Source organism: Sphaeramia orbicularis, chromosome 8 (assembly GCF_902148855.1).
Source record: "Sphaeramia orbicularis chromosome 8, fSphaOr1.1, whole genome shotgun sequence".
Classification (NCBI taxonomy): domain Eukaryota; kingdom Metazoa; phylum Chordata; class Actinopteri; order Kurtiformes; family Apogonidae; genus Sphaeramia; species Sphaeramia orbicularis.
In genome coordinates, this window is record NC_043964.1 from 47,558,128 (window position 1) to 47,574,217 (window position 16,090).

The 16,090-nt window shown below is 39.9% G+C and overlaps 1 protein-coding gene across 1 annotated transcript; it reads left to right on the plus strand.

Moving 5' to 3' along the window:
- Positions 1-484: 484 nt before the first annotated feature.
- hoxb9a (homeobox B9a) lies at positions 485-14,266 on the plus strand. The gene is made up of 2 exons (XM_030141628.1): positions 485-1,112; positions 14,031-14,266. Exons 1-2 carry the CDS (start codon positions 485-487, stop codon positions 14,264-14,266), a joined length of 864 nt encoding a protein of 287 aa, XP_029997488.1.
- The last annotated feature ends 1,824 nt before the right edge of the window (positions 14,267-16,090 follow it).

Sequence of the window (16,090 nt, forward strand, 5' to 3'; positions counted from 1 at the left end):
GCTCATTTTGCATATTGCATATAAACAAGACAATTTATTTAGAAGAGTGCAATCTATTAAAGACAGAAAACAGAGGGGGGGGGGTGGGGGGGCGGGGCGGGATTGATTTATGCTTCATTGACGCTTTATCAGGCTCGAAGAAAGAGTCCGTCCAATCAGTTTGCGCCTCGCGCACAGACCCGACAAACCCCCTCCCGCAACGAGCCGGGCTGTAGCACTTTGTTTCACTATAGTGAGCAAGTTGTTTGGAAGGAAGGGGGCTCGTAGAGAGAGAGAGGGGGATACTGAGAGAGACAGAGGGAGAGCGAGGGGAAGGGAGGGGGTGAGTGAGCAAAGGACAGGAGAGGAGAGAGAGAGAGAGAGAGAGAGAGAGAGAGAGAGAGAGAGAGAGAGAGAGAGAGAGAGAGAGAAAAGAATCTCGTAATGTCTCTCTTCTTGTTCTCCATTTATTGAACTTGTGGCGTTCCGCAGATAATGTCCGAGAATGTCCATTTCTGGGACTTTGAGCAACTATTACGTGGACTCTATCATAAGTCACGAGAACGATGAACTCTCAAGCCCCGCTCGCTTTCCCAGCGTCCAGTATTCCAGCTCGAGCTCCGCCGCAGCCGCGGGCGGAAGGCCGCCGAGCGGCTCTGCGCTCGCGGAGCATCCCCTTCCCGACTCGTACCCCTCTTGCAGCTTCCAGCCGAAACCCCCGGTCTTCTCGTCGTCTTGGAGCCCGTTTAGTCCGCACCACGGTGCCAGTGGCCTCCCCGCAGTCTACCACCCCTACATCCCTGCCCAGCATGTGCCCGCCGCGGACACACGGTACCTCCGCTCATGGCTGGACTGCGCGCCGCGCGGCTCGGAGTCTGTTCCAGGGCAGGGCGCCGCCGGCGGCCACACGGGAGGACAGGTTAAACTGGAGCCGCAGCTCGGCCACCTCGGAGGGGAGATCCCGAGCAAACTCGGAGGACAGCATCCGCTCGAGACCACCACGTACATCTTGGAGTCGACGTCCACGGAGGCACGCGAGTTAAGTCACCATCCAGCGGCCATCTCCGGTGCAGGATTCGAAGAAAATAAGGACATTTGTGAAGGGAGTGAGGACAAAGACGGTCTGGATCAAAGTAAGTTATGAAAGTAGGAAATTGCGCGCGGGAGAGAGTGAGTGAGTGAGAGATTGTAAATGCTTTTAATGCCGCCATAAAACAAGAACAAAGAGCCGGAGCCAAAGTGCCCCCACCTTCTGCTTCACAACTTTACTGAGGTATTTGGTCTTTACCAGACCCTACCAACAAGTTGCACTAGTAACGGCTAATATGGGACGGGAAAGGCAAACACGGCAGATTGTTCTATTTTATGACATCCTTCTGTTGTCTTTACCAATGAAACATTCGAAACTGGCACTATACTAGGCAATAATGCATTTAGGCTCAGATGGAGTTATTGTAAAGCCTCTTTGCATGGTTAAGTTTCGCCTTTTTTCTATCCCTCTATGACACATTGACAGTAACTAAAGTCAGGACGGTTAGTCAGATCAATCACCAATAGCCTATTCAAATCAAATACGCACTTTACTGCTCGAAACGTTAATTAAACTGTTGATATAGTTTCTTTCACATATGGTTTGTGAATCGGTATACTTCTAGGGCAAGGAAGAGGAATGATTCCAAATCAATTTCATTTTCTTCTTTATGGTTTGGATTCTTGTCTGACAGAGGCCCAGTTGGCGAATGCTGTAAAAAGTTTGTAGAGCGTCTTTAGGTCGGTTAAGGTTTATATGCGTAATTGTTAGGGCATGCGCACTTCTGACTTGTTGAAAGGACAGAGTGGCGGCTGCTATAGATTTGTCATTTTTACTGCAGGTACATTGTAGGTCATATGTCTTTCTCCCTCTCTTACTCCAGCGCACATTATCTAGGTCTCTCTGAACGTCCTGAAGCGCAGCCTGGGTCAATCCCGGCTACTATGACTATTAGAAGTCTCACTTGTATTGTATACACAAGGGCCTGCTGGGTCTCACCCTGTAGAGATCGTGTATGGTAGTTTATAGTCAACACTGTGTTGGAAATAAATGTGTTTCAGGGGTTATTGTCGTAAAAACTACACAGGATTGATAATCTATCCTAATAAGGTGTCACTGTTCAGCATCTGATATGTAGTTCAGGATGCAGTAATGTTTTGGTTTGGTTTTTTTAAGTAAATAATAGAGGTTTTATTATCACACTTAAGTCCAAATATCCCTCCATAAGCTTCTCGCTGTAAACATAATAGCAAAGATAAACCGCCTTATTATTGTAGCTGCCTCACCCCACCAAACCCACCCAGCCGTCTCCCACCCTGTTTGCCCATCATCTGAAAATAATTCCCTGGGTGTCAGCCTTATGCACGACTTGTCTTCTTCTAAAAATTAAAAATAATAATAATAAATAATAATGATATTAATATTATATGTATAACAATATAAAACAAGTCAGGCCGTCCATCATCGGGGCTGGTGGAGGAGCCTTGGAGCAGAATGGGGGCGAGATTATTTCTCGGGATAGACCAGGGGATCATAACTCAGGACGGACTGGTGTGGACTGGAGGAGCGTGGGTTTTAAGGGTGGGAAAAATGGTCGATCGTCATCCATAATTTGTAATGTAAAGATCGTATCACTTTACTTCAGAATTTCAATTTCCAACTCTCCTTTTAAAAAAAATTCCACCATTATCATTATTATTATGAAGTTGTCGTCCAATGGCTTTTCCATATTTTTAGTTGTATCATCCATCACACTCAGGTATTAATAATCATTTTAATACCAAAGTAATGATTTGCGGGATTTTTTAAAAGGCTCTTTTTTTTGTCTGTCTGGTCTCTACAGTTCAAGACCGCAATTTTACATCGGCCATCGCGGTTAAGAACATCAGATAAGCTCTTTATCATCCACCTCTATCAGTCTTGGAAGGGAAACAAATAATCTAACTTCATTTTCTCTGTGGAACCACTTAAAGTACATTGTGTTGCTTGAGTATTTATTGCTTTCATTGGATTTTTATGTTTTTATTACTAATTTAGAAATTACCCTTCACCCCAAGGATGGATCAAATTAAAAACATGAAGTCTACATCCTTCATCTACCTCTTTACATCTTTTAAATATTGACTTTAATCATTTCTTTTCTGCTCTATAATCCGATTGTTTGGATGTTATGTGTTTTCTACAGGTCACGCATGTGAGTCCCTGTTTCATTCATCTGCTCTTTCTGTAATAATAACAATATTTTACCTGTCATGAAATCGCAGTTATGTTGATGTAAAGCCGTGGAGGGTTTGGCGAATACAACACGAGTTTGCTCTGTTTTTCTATCATCGCTTTCACTAACAACAACATTGAATCCATCACTTTTTTTCTCAGGCGGGGTTTCGGAGACTTCTGCAGAATTATCTTTGGGTGGGACTGAAAAAACGGTCCCTGGAAAGACATAAATGTAATTTTTATTTTGCTTTTTTTAGTTTAATATTTTCTTAACCAAGCTCGGATGTGAATAGGCTCTGTTTCAGAGCTTTAATCCCCGCCGGATAAATCTAATATCTGCCAGAGGAGTCTGAGCCATCCGTCTGAGCGTGTGTGTTTTTTTGTTTTTTTTTCCTCTGTGTACGTGCCCTGCGTTGAGAGAGAGAGAGAGAGAGAGAGAGAGAGAGAGAGAGAGAGAGAGAGAGAGAGAGAGAGAGAGGTGGTGGTGGTGGTGGGGGGTTCCTACGATGGCCTTTTCAGAAGTAGAAATACAAATTACCTCCATACACCGGCAGGCGCGCACTCCTTTCGCCGCTTTCTGACGCACGCATGCACAGACACTCCTGCCTCCTCATTACAGCATCTGAGCAGGCCATCCATCAGCACAAGGCTTGGATGGAGCCCAGCATCCTCCAGTCTGAATTATTAGACTTTCCACCAGTAACACTGTGAGTCCCAGTCTTGGTCTGTAATCTATTCAGCTGCTCAAGAACTGAGCAAAAAAAAATCTGTGTCTAGAGCGTCAGCACTTTTCCTTCTGGTTTGTTTTTTATTTGTCTGTATTGCTGTGGGTCACTGTGGCAGTAGTAGGAGGTGCGCCACCCAGCATGTGAAAACTATTTTTTATTGTTCACACGACAGCCATTTTGAACACTTGTGGTGCAAAAAAAACTGAGACACAATATAATTTAAAGTATCGTCCAAAAATTACATGGCAATGCCCAGAATTTCAATGTCAAGGTGGTTGGTATGCAGCATACGCCCAGACTCCTGCCTGAGATGTCACCTTCAGGGAATTTAGTTGGAAATATCAACACATATGCTTTATAGCTGAGGTTATTTTTTACCAGGCTGTCTGATGTTTCACATGTGTGAATCTAACTGCAGAAGTAGGATAACTTACTTTGCGTTGCAGTAACAGGATGGTACAAGCTCTTCTGGACAGTTTGTTCTTCTGATGTTACAAGTAACAACATTTCTTAGATATCATTCACATGGGGGATGTTGGGGACATGGCACCACTTTATGAGGTAGCTGAGTTCGTCCCCCAACACTTTGTCAAAAATGTTCTGGAAAAAATAGCTTGAGAATGTGAAAACACAGAATCAACTTAAATAAAAAACATGTATTGTCCAATAAAATTACGGGTTATTGCACCATGAGCTATTGCAAAATGAACACTGACAAATAATGACTGGCTTGTAGTACACCCTGTTTATTATAAAGCTATTCAATGAAGGAATCAATAATTTGACAAACATGGCATAAAAATATTTCACTGACATGAAAACAAGTCTATTGGATTTGCTAAAAGTGTTTGCTCTTACAGTCAGTACTGCCCATAGCACAACAACAGTGTTGTACAGGGAAAAAAAAAGATTGTTGAATGGTATTATTCAGTGATTCAAATCAGGATGCAACTAAGTTGCAACATATCTTGGCTTACATTTTTTTATTCCTTTATTTTGTTTTATTTTGTCAAATCTTTGAGCAGGGAATGTTGCTAATCTTATCATTGATACAACACTTGGTATCGGTATTGTTCAGTTGACATTGTACTTTGGGTTTTTGCAGCTGCAATACAGTGTTACTCAGATTTTTTTTCCAGTCAAAAGGCTTCATACAGATCTATCGATACATCACCTAGAATCACACATGTTGATGACCATTTCAAAAACTGTTTGTTGTATCTGAGCACTTCGAAGTGATGCTCCTGCATATGCAATACTGATACTGATGTTGTCATTGGTGTTTGTTTATGCTGAAGTTAGTCAAGGTCAGGGTTTAGTTTTGCTCTTGTATGGTATAAAGTCAGAAAAGTGGTCTTCCACATTTTTGTCATCTGAGCAATATGTATCATAGACTGAAATTGTAGCTTTTCCTTTTCACTTAAATTAACTACTTTGATGTCAGCTGAACAACTTTTGGCTGTTTGAGAATTTGAGCTTTGTCACTGCAGCCTTGGTTCCATGCTGGCCCACCGGCTTTTATGTTTTCTTAAACTCATATTTTGTCCTTTGTGTCCACTAGTGGTATTCATGTAAGTGGTCTGTAGCATTCAACATTGGCCAAATTCCTTTGAGAGCTTTGGCTTTATGAGCTGTTAGTGTGCTAAACCTTAGAACGAGGGGGAATTCTTGGAAGAGCATCGTACTGTTGGCAATAAAAAAAATAAATTTGGGCAAACTGTTGGCACATCAGGAGTTCTAAAGGCAAATGAGATTGTATGTGTTAGGTTTCACAAAGAAGTAAAAGGCATTGTGTGCCATCAATGCCTCAAGGCTTTAAGCTTTTAATATCCTCCCCCATCGTGGAACTCTAAATGAACTTCAGGGTTAGTGTCGGGTTTAGGGTTATAACTGAAAAGTGAGGTGGAACTCATATTAGGCTTTATTTGAAAGAGAAGATCTTATTGTTTCTGTGCTTAGCATGTGGTTAAAAGACATCCAAAACTACATCAGTTCATAATTTATCATAATTGTTACCCTAACCCAAATACGTGGACTTGATGGATGGTAAGATCTTAAATTTGCTCCAATGAGAACACTGAAACTGCTTGTGAATCTAATATTGTGAAGTATGGACTTGTCAGCTTTGAAAATGGGTCAAGTATATGAAAATGTTAAACTTCACCTTTCTTAGTAGTTTTTGAAGTTCAACTGGACTGGTTTTGTTCTTGAAAACACAAGCAAATAGAAGTGATGAAGTCTCTTGGATAAGAAACAAAACGTTTTCAAAAACAAAACCAGTCCAGTTGAACTTGGAAAGCTGCTAAGGAAGAACAATGACCTAGACAAAGGAAAACTTACTCAGATGTTAAACTTCACCCTTTGAAAAATGCTGTTTCTGATGTTTTGATTTGATGTATCAGTAGGGTATATGAAAATAGTGTCCTTATGGTTAATCGTGGTATTATAAAGGACTCTGGGCTGGATTTACTGTTCCAGACAGAGTTTCTCTCCCCAAATACTCAAAATGGCTGCTGTATGAATAACATCAGCAGGAGCGTACCTTTCAAAATATCACATCACAGTTAAAGCCAGTGTCAGGCTACAGATTCTCCTTGTGTTCCTAGTGCTGGGCGACCATCCAGAATAAACTACAAGATTACACTTCAGTCTTTGTACTGCTGCTGCTGCTGCTGCTGCTGGGCAGAGCACGAAAGTTATTACCCTCGAAGTTTATTAAGTTATAACACTGGGTGAACAACCCCATTAATTGGTGTGTTGCTGTTGGTGGCTGGGCGAGATGGGGCGTAAGGGGTTGGGGCGTTGGAGGGAGAGATAAAATACGACTCGGGGAAATGTAATAACGTGCCTTTGGGATATATGAGAGGTCAATTTCTGGAACTATTAGGGTGAAATTGCAAAGGGAGGGAGAAACAGAGAGGAAGAGATGGGATGTGATATTAGTCTTGTAGCTGTTTCGGTCACTGTTTCCATGCCAGCGGTATTCATCACAGTGGACACACACGCACACACACACACACACACACACACACACACACACACACACACAGGCAAAATAATACATGGGCCAACAACATCATACTGCAGGGCCACTGGTATCTCAGGCAGCTTTACAGGAACATCGATCTTTTATTCCATGCACCTGTCCATGTGACGTCCCAGGTAGACAATCAGTTCCATGTAGCTTCTGGAGCTACATGTAGCCTAAAGAGAGAGAAAACTTATGATTTACTTCACCTTAACCCCCAAATATCCACACCCCAGTCCGCAGAAAAATGTTGCCATTGTATGTTGCTACAAACCATGAATACCCAGCCTTTATGAGACAAAAATATGATTCATAGCAATATTTACAGTCATCGGGATTTTAAAAAGACTCCTAACAGTTGCATGAACTTTGATCAATCCATATTTTAGACTTCATTTGAAAGGATAAATCTTGTAGCATCTTGTGGCTAAAACACAACCCAAGTTACATCAGTTTCTACGTTGCTCTAATCGAACCCTAACCATAACTCTCAAATCGTCACAGGTGACTTGGTGGATGTTCAGAGGCTATAATCATTCATGGTGCTTTTTAATCACCAGCCCCAAATATGTAGTCATATTTTATTAAATCATTTCTAAGGTTAAACTTAAGCACTGACAGGACTTCTTTGGAGACAGGAAATTATATAAGGCTTGATTTAATACCAAAATACAAAACAAAACAAACAAACAAAAAAACTAAAAAAAAAAGGGAAGGTCAAAAAGGTAAACACAATTAAAAAACAAGAAAAGCACTCGGAGACCGCAGACCTCCGCCAAGACAGATTTGCCCCCCCCAATCACCACCACACTTTAATCATTTCTTCCTTGTGCCAGTATCAACATTTCCTGAAAATTTAATGAAAATCCATCCATAACATTTTGAGTTATCTTGCTAACAAACAAACACGCACGCAGACACACATGCCAACACACACACCAACACACAAAGCAAAGTGATCACAGTACCTCCTGGTGGAGGTAATAATGAGAGAAATGTGATGTACAGTATGACTCTATACATTTAACAATAGAAAGGTCTGCTGTATACCTAAAACCTTAGAATTTACCTGTGCAATCATGCTCCTCTGTCATAGTATTAAGAAATTGTCTTCACAAAGTAATGTCTCAAGTGGATTAGTTTAAATATTACCTGTGTATTGTCCTAGTTTTACAGTTGATGAGTCTTCAAGATCATTCACCTCTCTCCATGGCCGTCACTACAAATTGATCTAAAACTATGGTAAAACTGGGTATTAGAAGACAATGTTGTGTGGTTTATAAATACCTCTGCTTCATAAACATTATAAATGACATGATATGCCTTTGAGATCGCAAATTCGGTTACCTAAAAATTGAACATAAATAGTGTTAAAAATCAATGTATACCTTGTGGGAGGAAATATTGCCCCTATAGGCTATAGGTATAAATATCGATATTTTCTATTGGATTTATTTTCTCTGTGTTTAACAGTAGGGAGAGCACCACAATTTCATGAACAAAACTGGGTGGCTTTAATATTTTTATTTGATTAAAATACAGTAATGCACTATCAACAAACAGCATTTTAGACATTGGTGATTTTAGTGTTAAGCCAAGTGTTAGGTAGTGTTAAGTTGTGATCTTTTAACAACTCTAACTAAACTGCTTATGGTGCTTAAATCTAAAGGGAGATAGCAAAGATGTGATGAAATATGATTATATGACATTCTATTTAGTAATTTTTCAATTAAATTACAGTCCTTTTTCTAATCCTTAACAAAGTGCTTTTATTGCCTAAATAATAAAAAAAACAGCCTACTGTTGCATGATGTGCTTAATTAGAGATGTTAATATGAATGTTTTTGGTTCAGAAACATTGATGAATTTGTAGTTTGCAGAAACAAACAATGCAACACTTTTCTGGAAATTGGGTTGACATCCATATTCTTTATATGTTCCATTTTTATGTCTCAACATCTAATTGTCCCTTGGAGAAAAATGCAGCACTCATCTATACTGTCCAAGATCACCAGTGGCAACACAAGTCACCCCCCCACCCCCATCCCCATCCCTCAATCAACCCCCACCTCCACAAAAGGTTCATCATCCCGTGTGACAGCCATGGTCGTGGCACAGCTCTGAGAGTAATGAATGGTCCTGGAGGTGATTATACACCCAGGGAATGCAAAGCACCCACTTTACCATGTGACAATAGTGTCTCACACCTCCTTCCACCCATCTCCTCACCTCTTTACCAGGCATTATTTTGCTCTGAGATGAAATCGATCCTCTACATGCTGGCCATGTTGGAGGAAATTGATTCCAGAGGGTATTAAAGACGTATTTACTGGATGATGGCCACTAACTAAGTCTGCTAGTGGAAATAGGCTACTTCCTCACAGGTCCGCACACAGACAGGAGACGGGTGACGCAGCTGATGTCACTGGTGGCCATCTTGGACTTTTGTTCTGAAGTCTGCTAATATGTCAGGCAGAGACGAAACCAACAAAACAACTCAGACCGTTTGTTTTACTTGTTAGTTTCTTCTACAATTGATGAAAATCCAGTGTAGTTCTGTATATTTACATCATTTACTTGCATGTGTTGTCAGTTCAGGTTTTTCTGCACATTTATGCAGAAAGATAAAAACTAGTGACAGCTACAGGATGAAGGTGTTACACTTTGCTATATTAATAGAAATGCACCATTTGTGTCTTCAGTACAGTTCATTGTAGAAATCTTAGCAAAGACATTTTAAAAGTAGATTATATGTGCTACATATATCTTAAGTCAAATTAATGATATATTAAGTTAAGAACCTGTTATTTGATATGGCCGATTAAGATGATTTACTATTGGCATTGGCAAAACTTAGCCCAAAAAATGGCTGATGATTAATAATATTGACTTTGAGACAAAGTAATAGTTTGATAAATAAAAATCAAACACAAGGTTGTTTATCTATTCTCATAGTTAGTTTGATATTGAATTTCAGATCACTTGTTTAAGTATTTTGAATCTGATGTCGAGATATATTTATTTTTTTAATTTAGAATTTCTTTGACTTAAATGTTCAACTCAACAGCTGTGGTTTCTACTGTTATTACATTGACTTTTGATTGACCTCAAAGAATAAGCCACTGTGGTTTTACCTAAAAATTTTGTGTTGAGTCGAACTCTTTGACAACTTTAACATATCCTATCCTGACATTATGACTGTTTCATAATATCAGTGAAGCTCTAAAACCATTGGCTTAGTGTTTTCATTTCATTACGTTCTCATCTATACTACTTAAATGTGGAGGAAATCGATTAAACATGCACAGCTTTAGTGTCACACAAGAGGATCTTTCTTCATCACTAAATGCAAATGAAAATGCAGCTCTAACTCTTGGAGTGTTAATTGGCTTGGCATTATGACGAGAAAGGCTGACATAGTTTTAAAAAAAAATGTCACCAGTGAAATTGAAGACAGACAAAGCCTCCACCCAAACTGGCAGCCTCATTTAGGAAAAAAGACTGGGACCTCAGGGAGGGACATGCACATTTTCCCCTGCTTGGCGTCAAAAGGCACTGGAGCTCAAGACTTCTTGTGACTTGTGAGTGATAAGATCATCCCTGCTGCCATTTTCAGCCACTTTCAGCCAGACGACTGAGGCCACATTTTACACAGGAATAGAAAATCTCTTTTATAACCCCCTCTGCCCTGCAGACCTGATCTGCTCCTGGCTGTCTAAGATGGGATAAATCTTGTTACTTGTGGTGAGACAAGAACTTTTGGCTGTAATGTTCCCCAAACTGATTTAGATGGTGCTTTTCTTTCAAAAGTCACAGTTATGGTTATGCTACATGTGCACTGTGTCTCACTTAGACTGACTTTCACTGTCTGGGGAAGGCTTTAGTGTAACAAAAACAGCCAATGGCACTCCATAAACTGACTTTATTTTTTCTCTTTTTTTTTTTTTTTTTTAACCTATAAATCCAGAGTGGAATCCCCTCTTGGAGTCACATTGGGGTTGTGCACGATGCTTGAAATAGTGTTGCTGACTGAGATGGTGCCTTATAAAATGCAACAGAATGCAGTTTGTTTGATGCTTCAGTGTAGTCCTTGTGGATATTTTCTAAACTACTTCATATAATTTTCCAGATTTTCAGTTTTTTTTATTCATTTAAAACCTCTTAATATGTACCAGTCACTGGCAACTTATTTGAAGATTAGGGTGTTAAAGTTAGGTTGGATTTTACTCACATGTTTAACACAGAAACTATAACTTTTGATTTTGGCCTTATATTTTGTCTGTTACAACCTTAAAGTTAAAATGCTAAGTTTCTTTTAGGGTTGCATTTGTGTGGTGTTCTAAGTGATACAGGTTGTGTTTTAGCTCTGGTACTAAACACAGGAACTAAAAAAAGCTTCCCTTTCAAAAGAAGTCATGGATTTTGACCTTACACTTCTTCCAAAGTGCAAATGTTCATTTAAGGTTAGAGTTCCATCAGAATACTGGACACAAACACCTACTAAGTCTTGTGTGCCTCCAATTAAAGACACCAATTTCAAGTTTTATCTGTTTATATTTCATTTACAGGCAGGTGAGTTTAGATTTGAGCCATGTTTGAACTGATGTTGTTTAGGTTGTGAATTAAAAGTAGAAGATTGAAGACCAATAGACGGACACATGTGGCAGTTTTCATTTAGAGTTTGTTCTCCATCAGAATAGATGCTGTTTTACTAAGTTAACAAGTAAACCCTTCCCAAGTCTTTCTACTTTTTCAGTTTTTCACTATTTTCTTTCAGTTTTCTTTGTGTTTGGGTTGAATTTGTGCCATGTTTGAGCATTGTGTTGGCTATTAAACACTGAAATGAAAAGATGTGCCCTTTGAAGTGCGATTGTAAGCCAAAAATCATGAAACTGTCCCTAAGACTATATGTAGAAATTAAAAGCTCAAACTGATTCTACAAAACTAGTGAGTAGACACTTGATAAAGGTGGTGGTAATTTCAGGTTGTACCTGTTTGTGTTTCATTTTCTTCTGTTCTATAAACTGTGTCTGGTGCAGATGTTTGTTTGTCAGCTTGGCTGAGCTGTGATTGACTGGAGGGAGAGCCTCACCTAACCACAGAGAATGGTTGCACTTGGTTAAAGGCTTTATTTAGAATATTTAAAAATGGAAACAGACTAACACCAGCTTTTTCCTCAGTGTTGGTGGATACATCATGACCATTGTGTAAAATAATTCTAGTTTTGAAGATAACTGACTGTAAGGATGGTGGTTGTAGGTTAAAACGAAATATTAAAAGGACAGAAGATGCCAACATGGTCAATAGATATAGTTGCCTCGATGTCTGGGAGACTCCCAATGAAGCCTCAGTGCTTTTTCAGAGGGGAAAAGCGGATTGCTTTCAGTCCAACAAACCAGAGCCTTGCGTTCCAAACAAGAAGGCTCTGCTAATTACATTGGTCTGAAAGCTATAAAAATAAAGGGGGGTTGGGGATGAGTGGAGGGTGAGGGAGTGAGGATGGCCTAGCAAACAAGAGACGCGATATGGGAGAGAGAATAGACAGGGAAAAGAGCAATAATTCACATTTTTACGTCGAAAACATCCAATTAACAAAGGCTCACTTTAACGCCGGGCGTTTTTTTTTTTTTTTTTTTCTCGTAGACTATGTTGTAGACACAGCGGAGGTTGAAGATAAATAAGACCAGATTCTCCAACTTTTTCTGCAATTCCTTGATGGCCACAAAGCATTCTTTTGTATGAATTTATACATGTATTTATGAAACGATATCTCACGTAGGGATCCAATGCAAAACAGTGTAAACTCGCTTCCAACGATATGAATTCTTTTAAGGGTAAAGAAAGGCGGAGGAACACATGGAATCCCTCCAGGGTCGTAAATATCCCTCCGTTTATTAATTTAAGAGCAATCAGATTTGACGCAGTGACAGTGGGCTTAACTGCAATATGATCATCCTTTTCCTGGGAAACAAAGGAAAGCCCTGTACAACATCGAGTTCGATGTGGATTCCGTGTTTGCTGTCATCACATGGGTGGAAGAGAAGGTTTTGGGGGATTTTTTTGCTCCCGTTATTTAGTCACAAAATATGATTCAGATTCAGTTCAGATAAAAAAAAATAGTAGGCTATTGAGCATGAAGGTTTTTTTTTTTTTTTTTTTTTTAAATATATATAATATATAATATCACAAATTTCAATTAAACCAGGTGCTACTGTATAGGAGAAATGTGTACACCCTATGAGTACATTTTTCCCCCCAAAAAATAATAAATTATTAACGATTGGTCCTCTTGAACCTTCCTATTAAACATGTAACTGCGATCTAGAACTCGATGACATGGACAACAAAAATCTCTTTTCAGTGATATGACTCATTTTTTTCTGTCTACAAACAAATTAAATCAAAACGTCTTAAATAAATATTAACCAAAATAGTATCAATAATAGCGACGCTTGCTTTTTGTTAAAGGAAATTATTAATGTCTAATACGAGAAAGCTCTGACTGGAAAAACATATTAACAAACAGCTTTTTTTTTTTTTTTTTTTTTTTTTTTTTTAAAGATTCAATCATTTTCACAAACTTCATGAATCGAATTTATCGGACATATTTACTAAGCAATTATTAATCATAGGGCCTATTTTTATAAGCGTCTGTCTAGATATAAATTCTTGGTTAAATTTCAGACCATATTAATTAATCGCATATTTATTTTTATCTGTATTTAGACTACTGCGTCTTCGCTGCTGCTTGGACGGAAGAGGCCTTCTCTCTTTTCAAGTGGTGTCAAATAAAGCAGCTGTGGATCTAAATTGCGCCCCCGTTGACACCATAAACCCAGTTTACGCACCAAAGTGTCAATTGCAGAGTCAGGTGTTTCCGAGCGATGCTTTGACGCACAAGGTTTCTGCAATTTTTACGCACGAAAAACCAGATTCAAGGGACGTTTTTGTATATATATTTGATATTTTTATATTATAAACTGCAAATAAAATGACTTCATGTGCATTTTTGTAATCATGTCTTTCTTTCCATCATCTCCTGTTTCAGATGACCCCTCGGCCAACTGGCTTCACGCGCGCTCCTCCCGAAAGAAGCGGTGCCCATACACCAAATACCAGACGCTCGAGCTGGAGAAGGAATTCCTGTTCAACATGTACCTCACGCGGGACCGGAGACACGAGGTGGCGCGCGCTCTGAACCTGACGGAGAGGCAGGTGAAGATCTGGTTCCAGAATCGGAGGATGAAAATGAAGAAACAGAGCAAAGACCAACCGAAGGACTAAAAAAAAAAAGATTAGAATAAGCAGGATGTGTAGACTCTGATGCTGCTCCTGCTCGCGTACACACATAGGCTATATATTATATTCAGACTCAACATGCACGCACGCTCACACACAAAACGGCCTTCACAAGAAGTACAAAATGTAACCCACAAACACACACCTGCTGTTTGTAATTTGTTGAAACCTTCAGGCGCTTCCACATGAGCTCTTTCTTATAGTCACATTAATCTATACATTCGATCAATAGCTTTATCGATCGGCAAAAGGCACTTAGGACCCCGCCAGGTTAACACTGAGGTCTTAGAATATGCTCTATTTGGTGAGACGGTAGGAGGGTTTCTATTTGGGTTTGTTGGAGTAAAAACATACGCGTAAACAAGCAGTTCCTTCTGGTTTCAATAGAGAACTGTGGATCTTGTGGACCTTGTTGTCTGCGTGGCTTTTATTGTTAGTCACAGAGGAGGGTAAAAACAGCAGCAAACCGCCCAGTGAAACTCCAACAGACTAGGAGAGAGACAGGGAGTTTTTTTCTCCTGTTTTCCTCAAGCACCACACTTCATTTTACTAGTTATTTATTGTTCCGTCTCTGACACCGCGCGCGGAGGTGCTGAAACCGGGGTTTCGCGTGGCCATTAATAAGCCGAAGGAGCACGCATCTCCTCTTTTCCTTCTCCTGTTTCTGTTTTCCTCAGAGCTGGCAGGATTCGATTAGAAAAGCACCCGTGTGTTTGGCGGTGATACAGGCAACCAAGCCGCCGTTTGTTTCCCGATTGACGGCCTAAGTAATGAGCAAGATACTGAAGGTGGTGTTGAGGTGGGGGTGGGGGTATGTGTGTGTGTGGGGGGGTGATAGGATGGCGGATGGCTGGGTGTTAAACCCGACTCAGCAACTGGGGGGGATCCGATTAGGGCTGCTGTCGATATCGTGAATCCTATCCCCCTGTGGAGCCTCCACCTCGGATGCTTTATGCTCCGCCTGGACTCGGCGACTCTGCATCTGCTATCAATAGCCGAGGTGCGTCATATAGCGGAAAGCAGGGTTGATCAAATCCAGTCAAGGTGCAAGTGTCCAAGGAGTTATTCTGCAGAAACGTCCTCTTCTGGCCAAACGTCTTCAAGTGTTAATACCCGTAAAAGTCAGCCAAATGAACAGAATTTAAGGAAACCGCCTGACAATATCTTGCACAAAACGGCTAAGACAGTGAATCAACCACATTTTGTCAATCATTGTCAACACAATAAATTACGCATTTTTTTAAAAATCCCTAAAAACTAGGTCAAACCATGGACTTCAGCTGAAATAATGACATAAATACTCGAATTTCTAAGAAATGGAAAAAAAAAATAAAACAAAACAAAAAACCTACGACCTAATCCTGTCATCCTAGATCTTTAGGAAACAGGCCAAAGGACGTAAATATAGTTAAAGTGTGATTTTTTTTTTTATTGGATATTTTTTTTATTACACTGTATCATCCGTGGGGACTTCCTGTTTTACTTTGAACCCCACTGAGGTGTTGGAATGTTTACTTTAGCGTACATCATATGACTTTATATATGGGGATTTTATTAAAACAAATATAACTAAATTCACCGCACAGAAGTAGAACATCTAATGGTTCAGACATACTTTAATGAAAGATAGAATGACTTTTGACCCTTAAGTGTTTTTGTTGTGATTGGAAACTGGACGTTTCTGTGGATGATGCCCTTCAGCCTTCAGCCTCCGCTCACTCACTCATTCACTCTCACGCAACAGCATCAGAAACACTTCAACATGACCCATTTCTGTGGCCTCGTAATTACTCTTAACGGAACAAAACA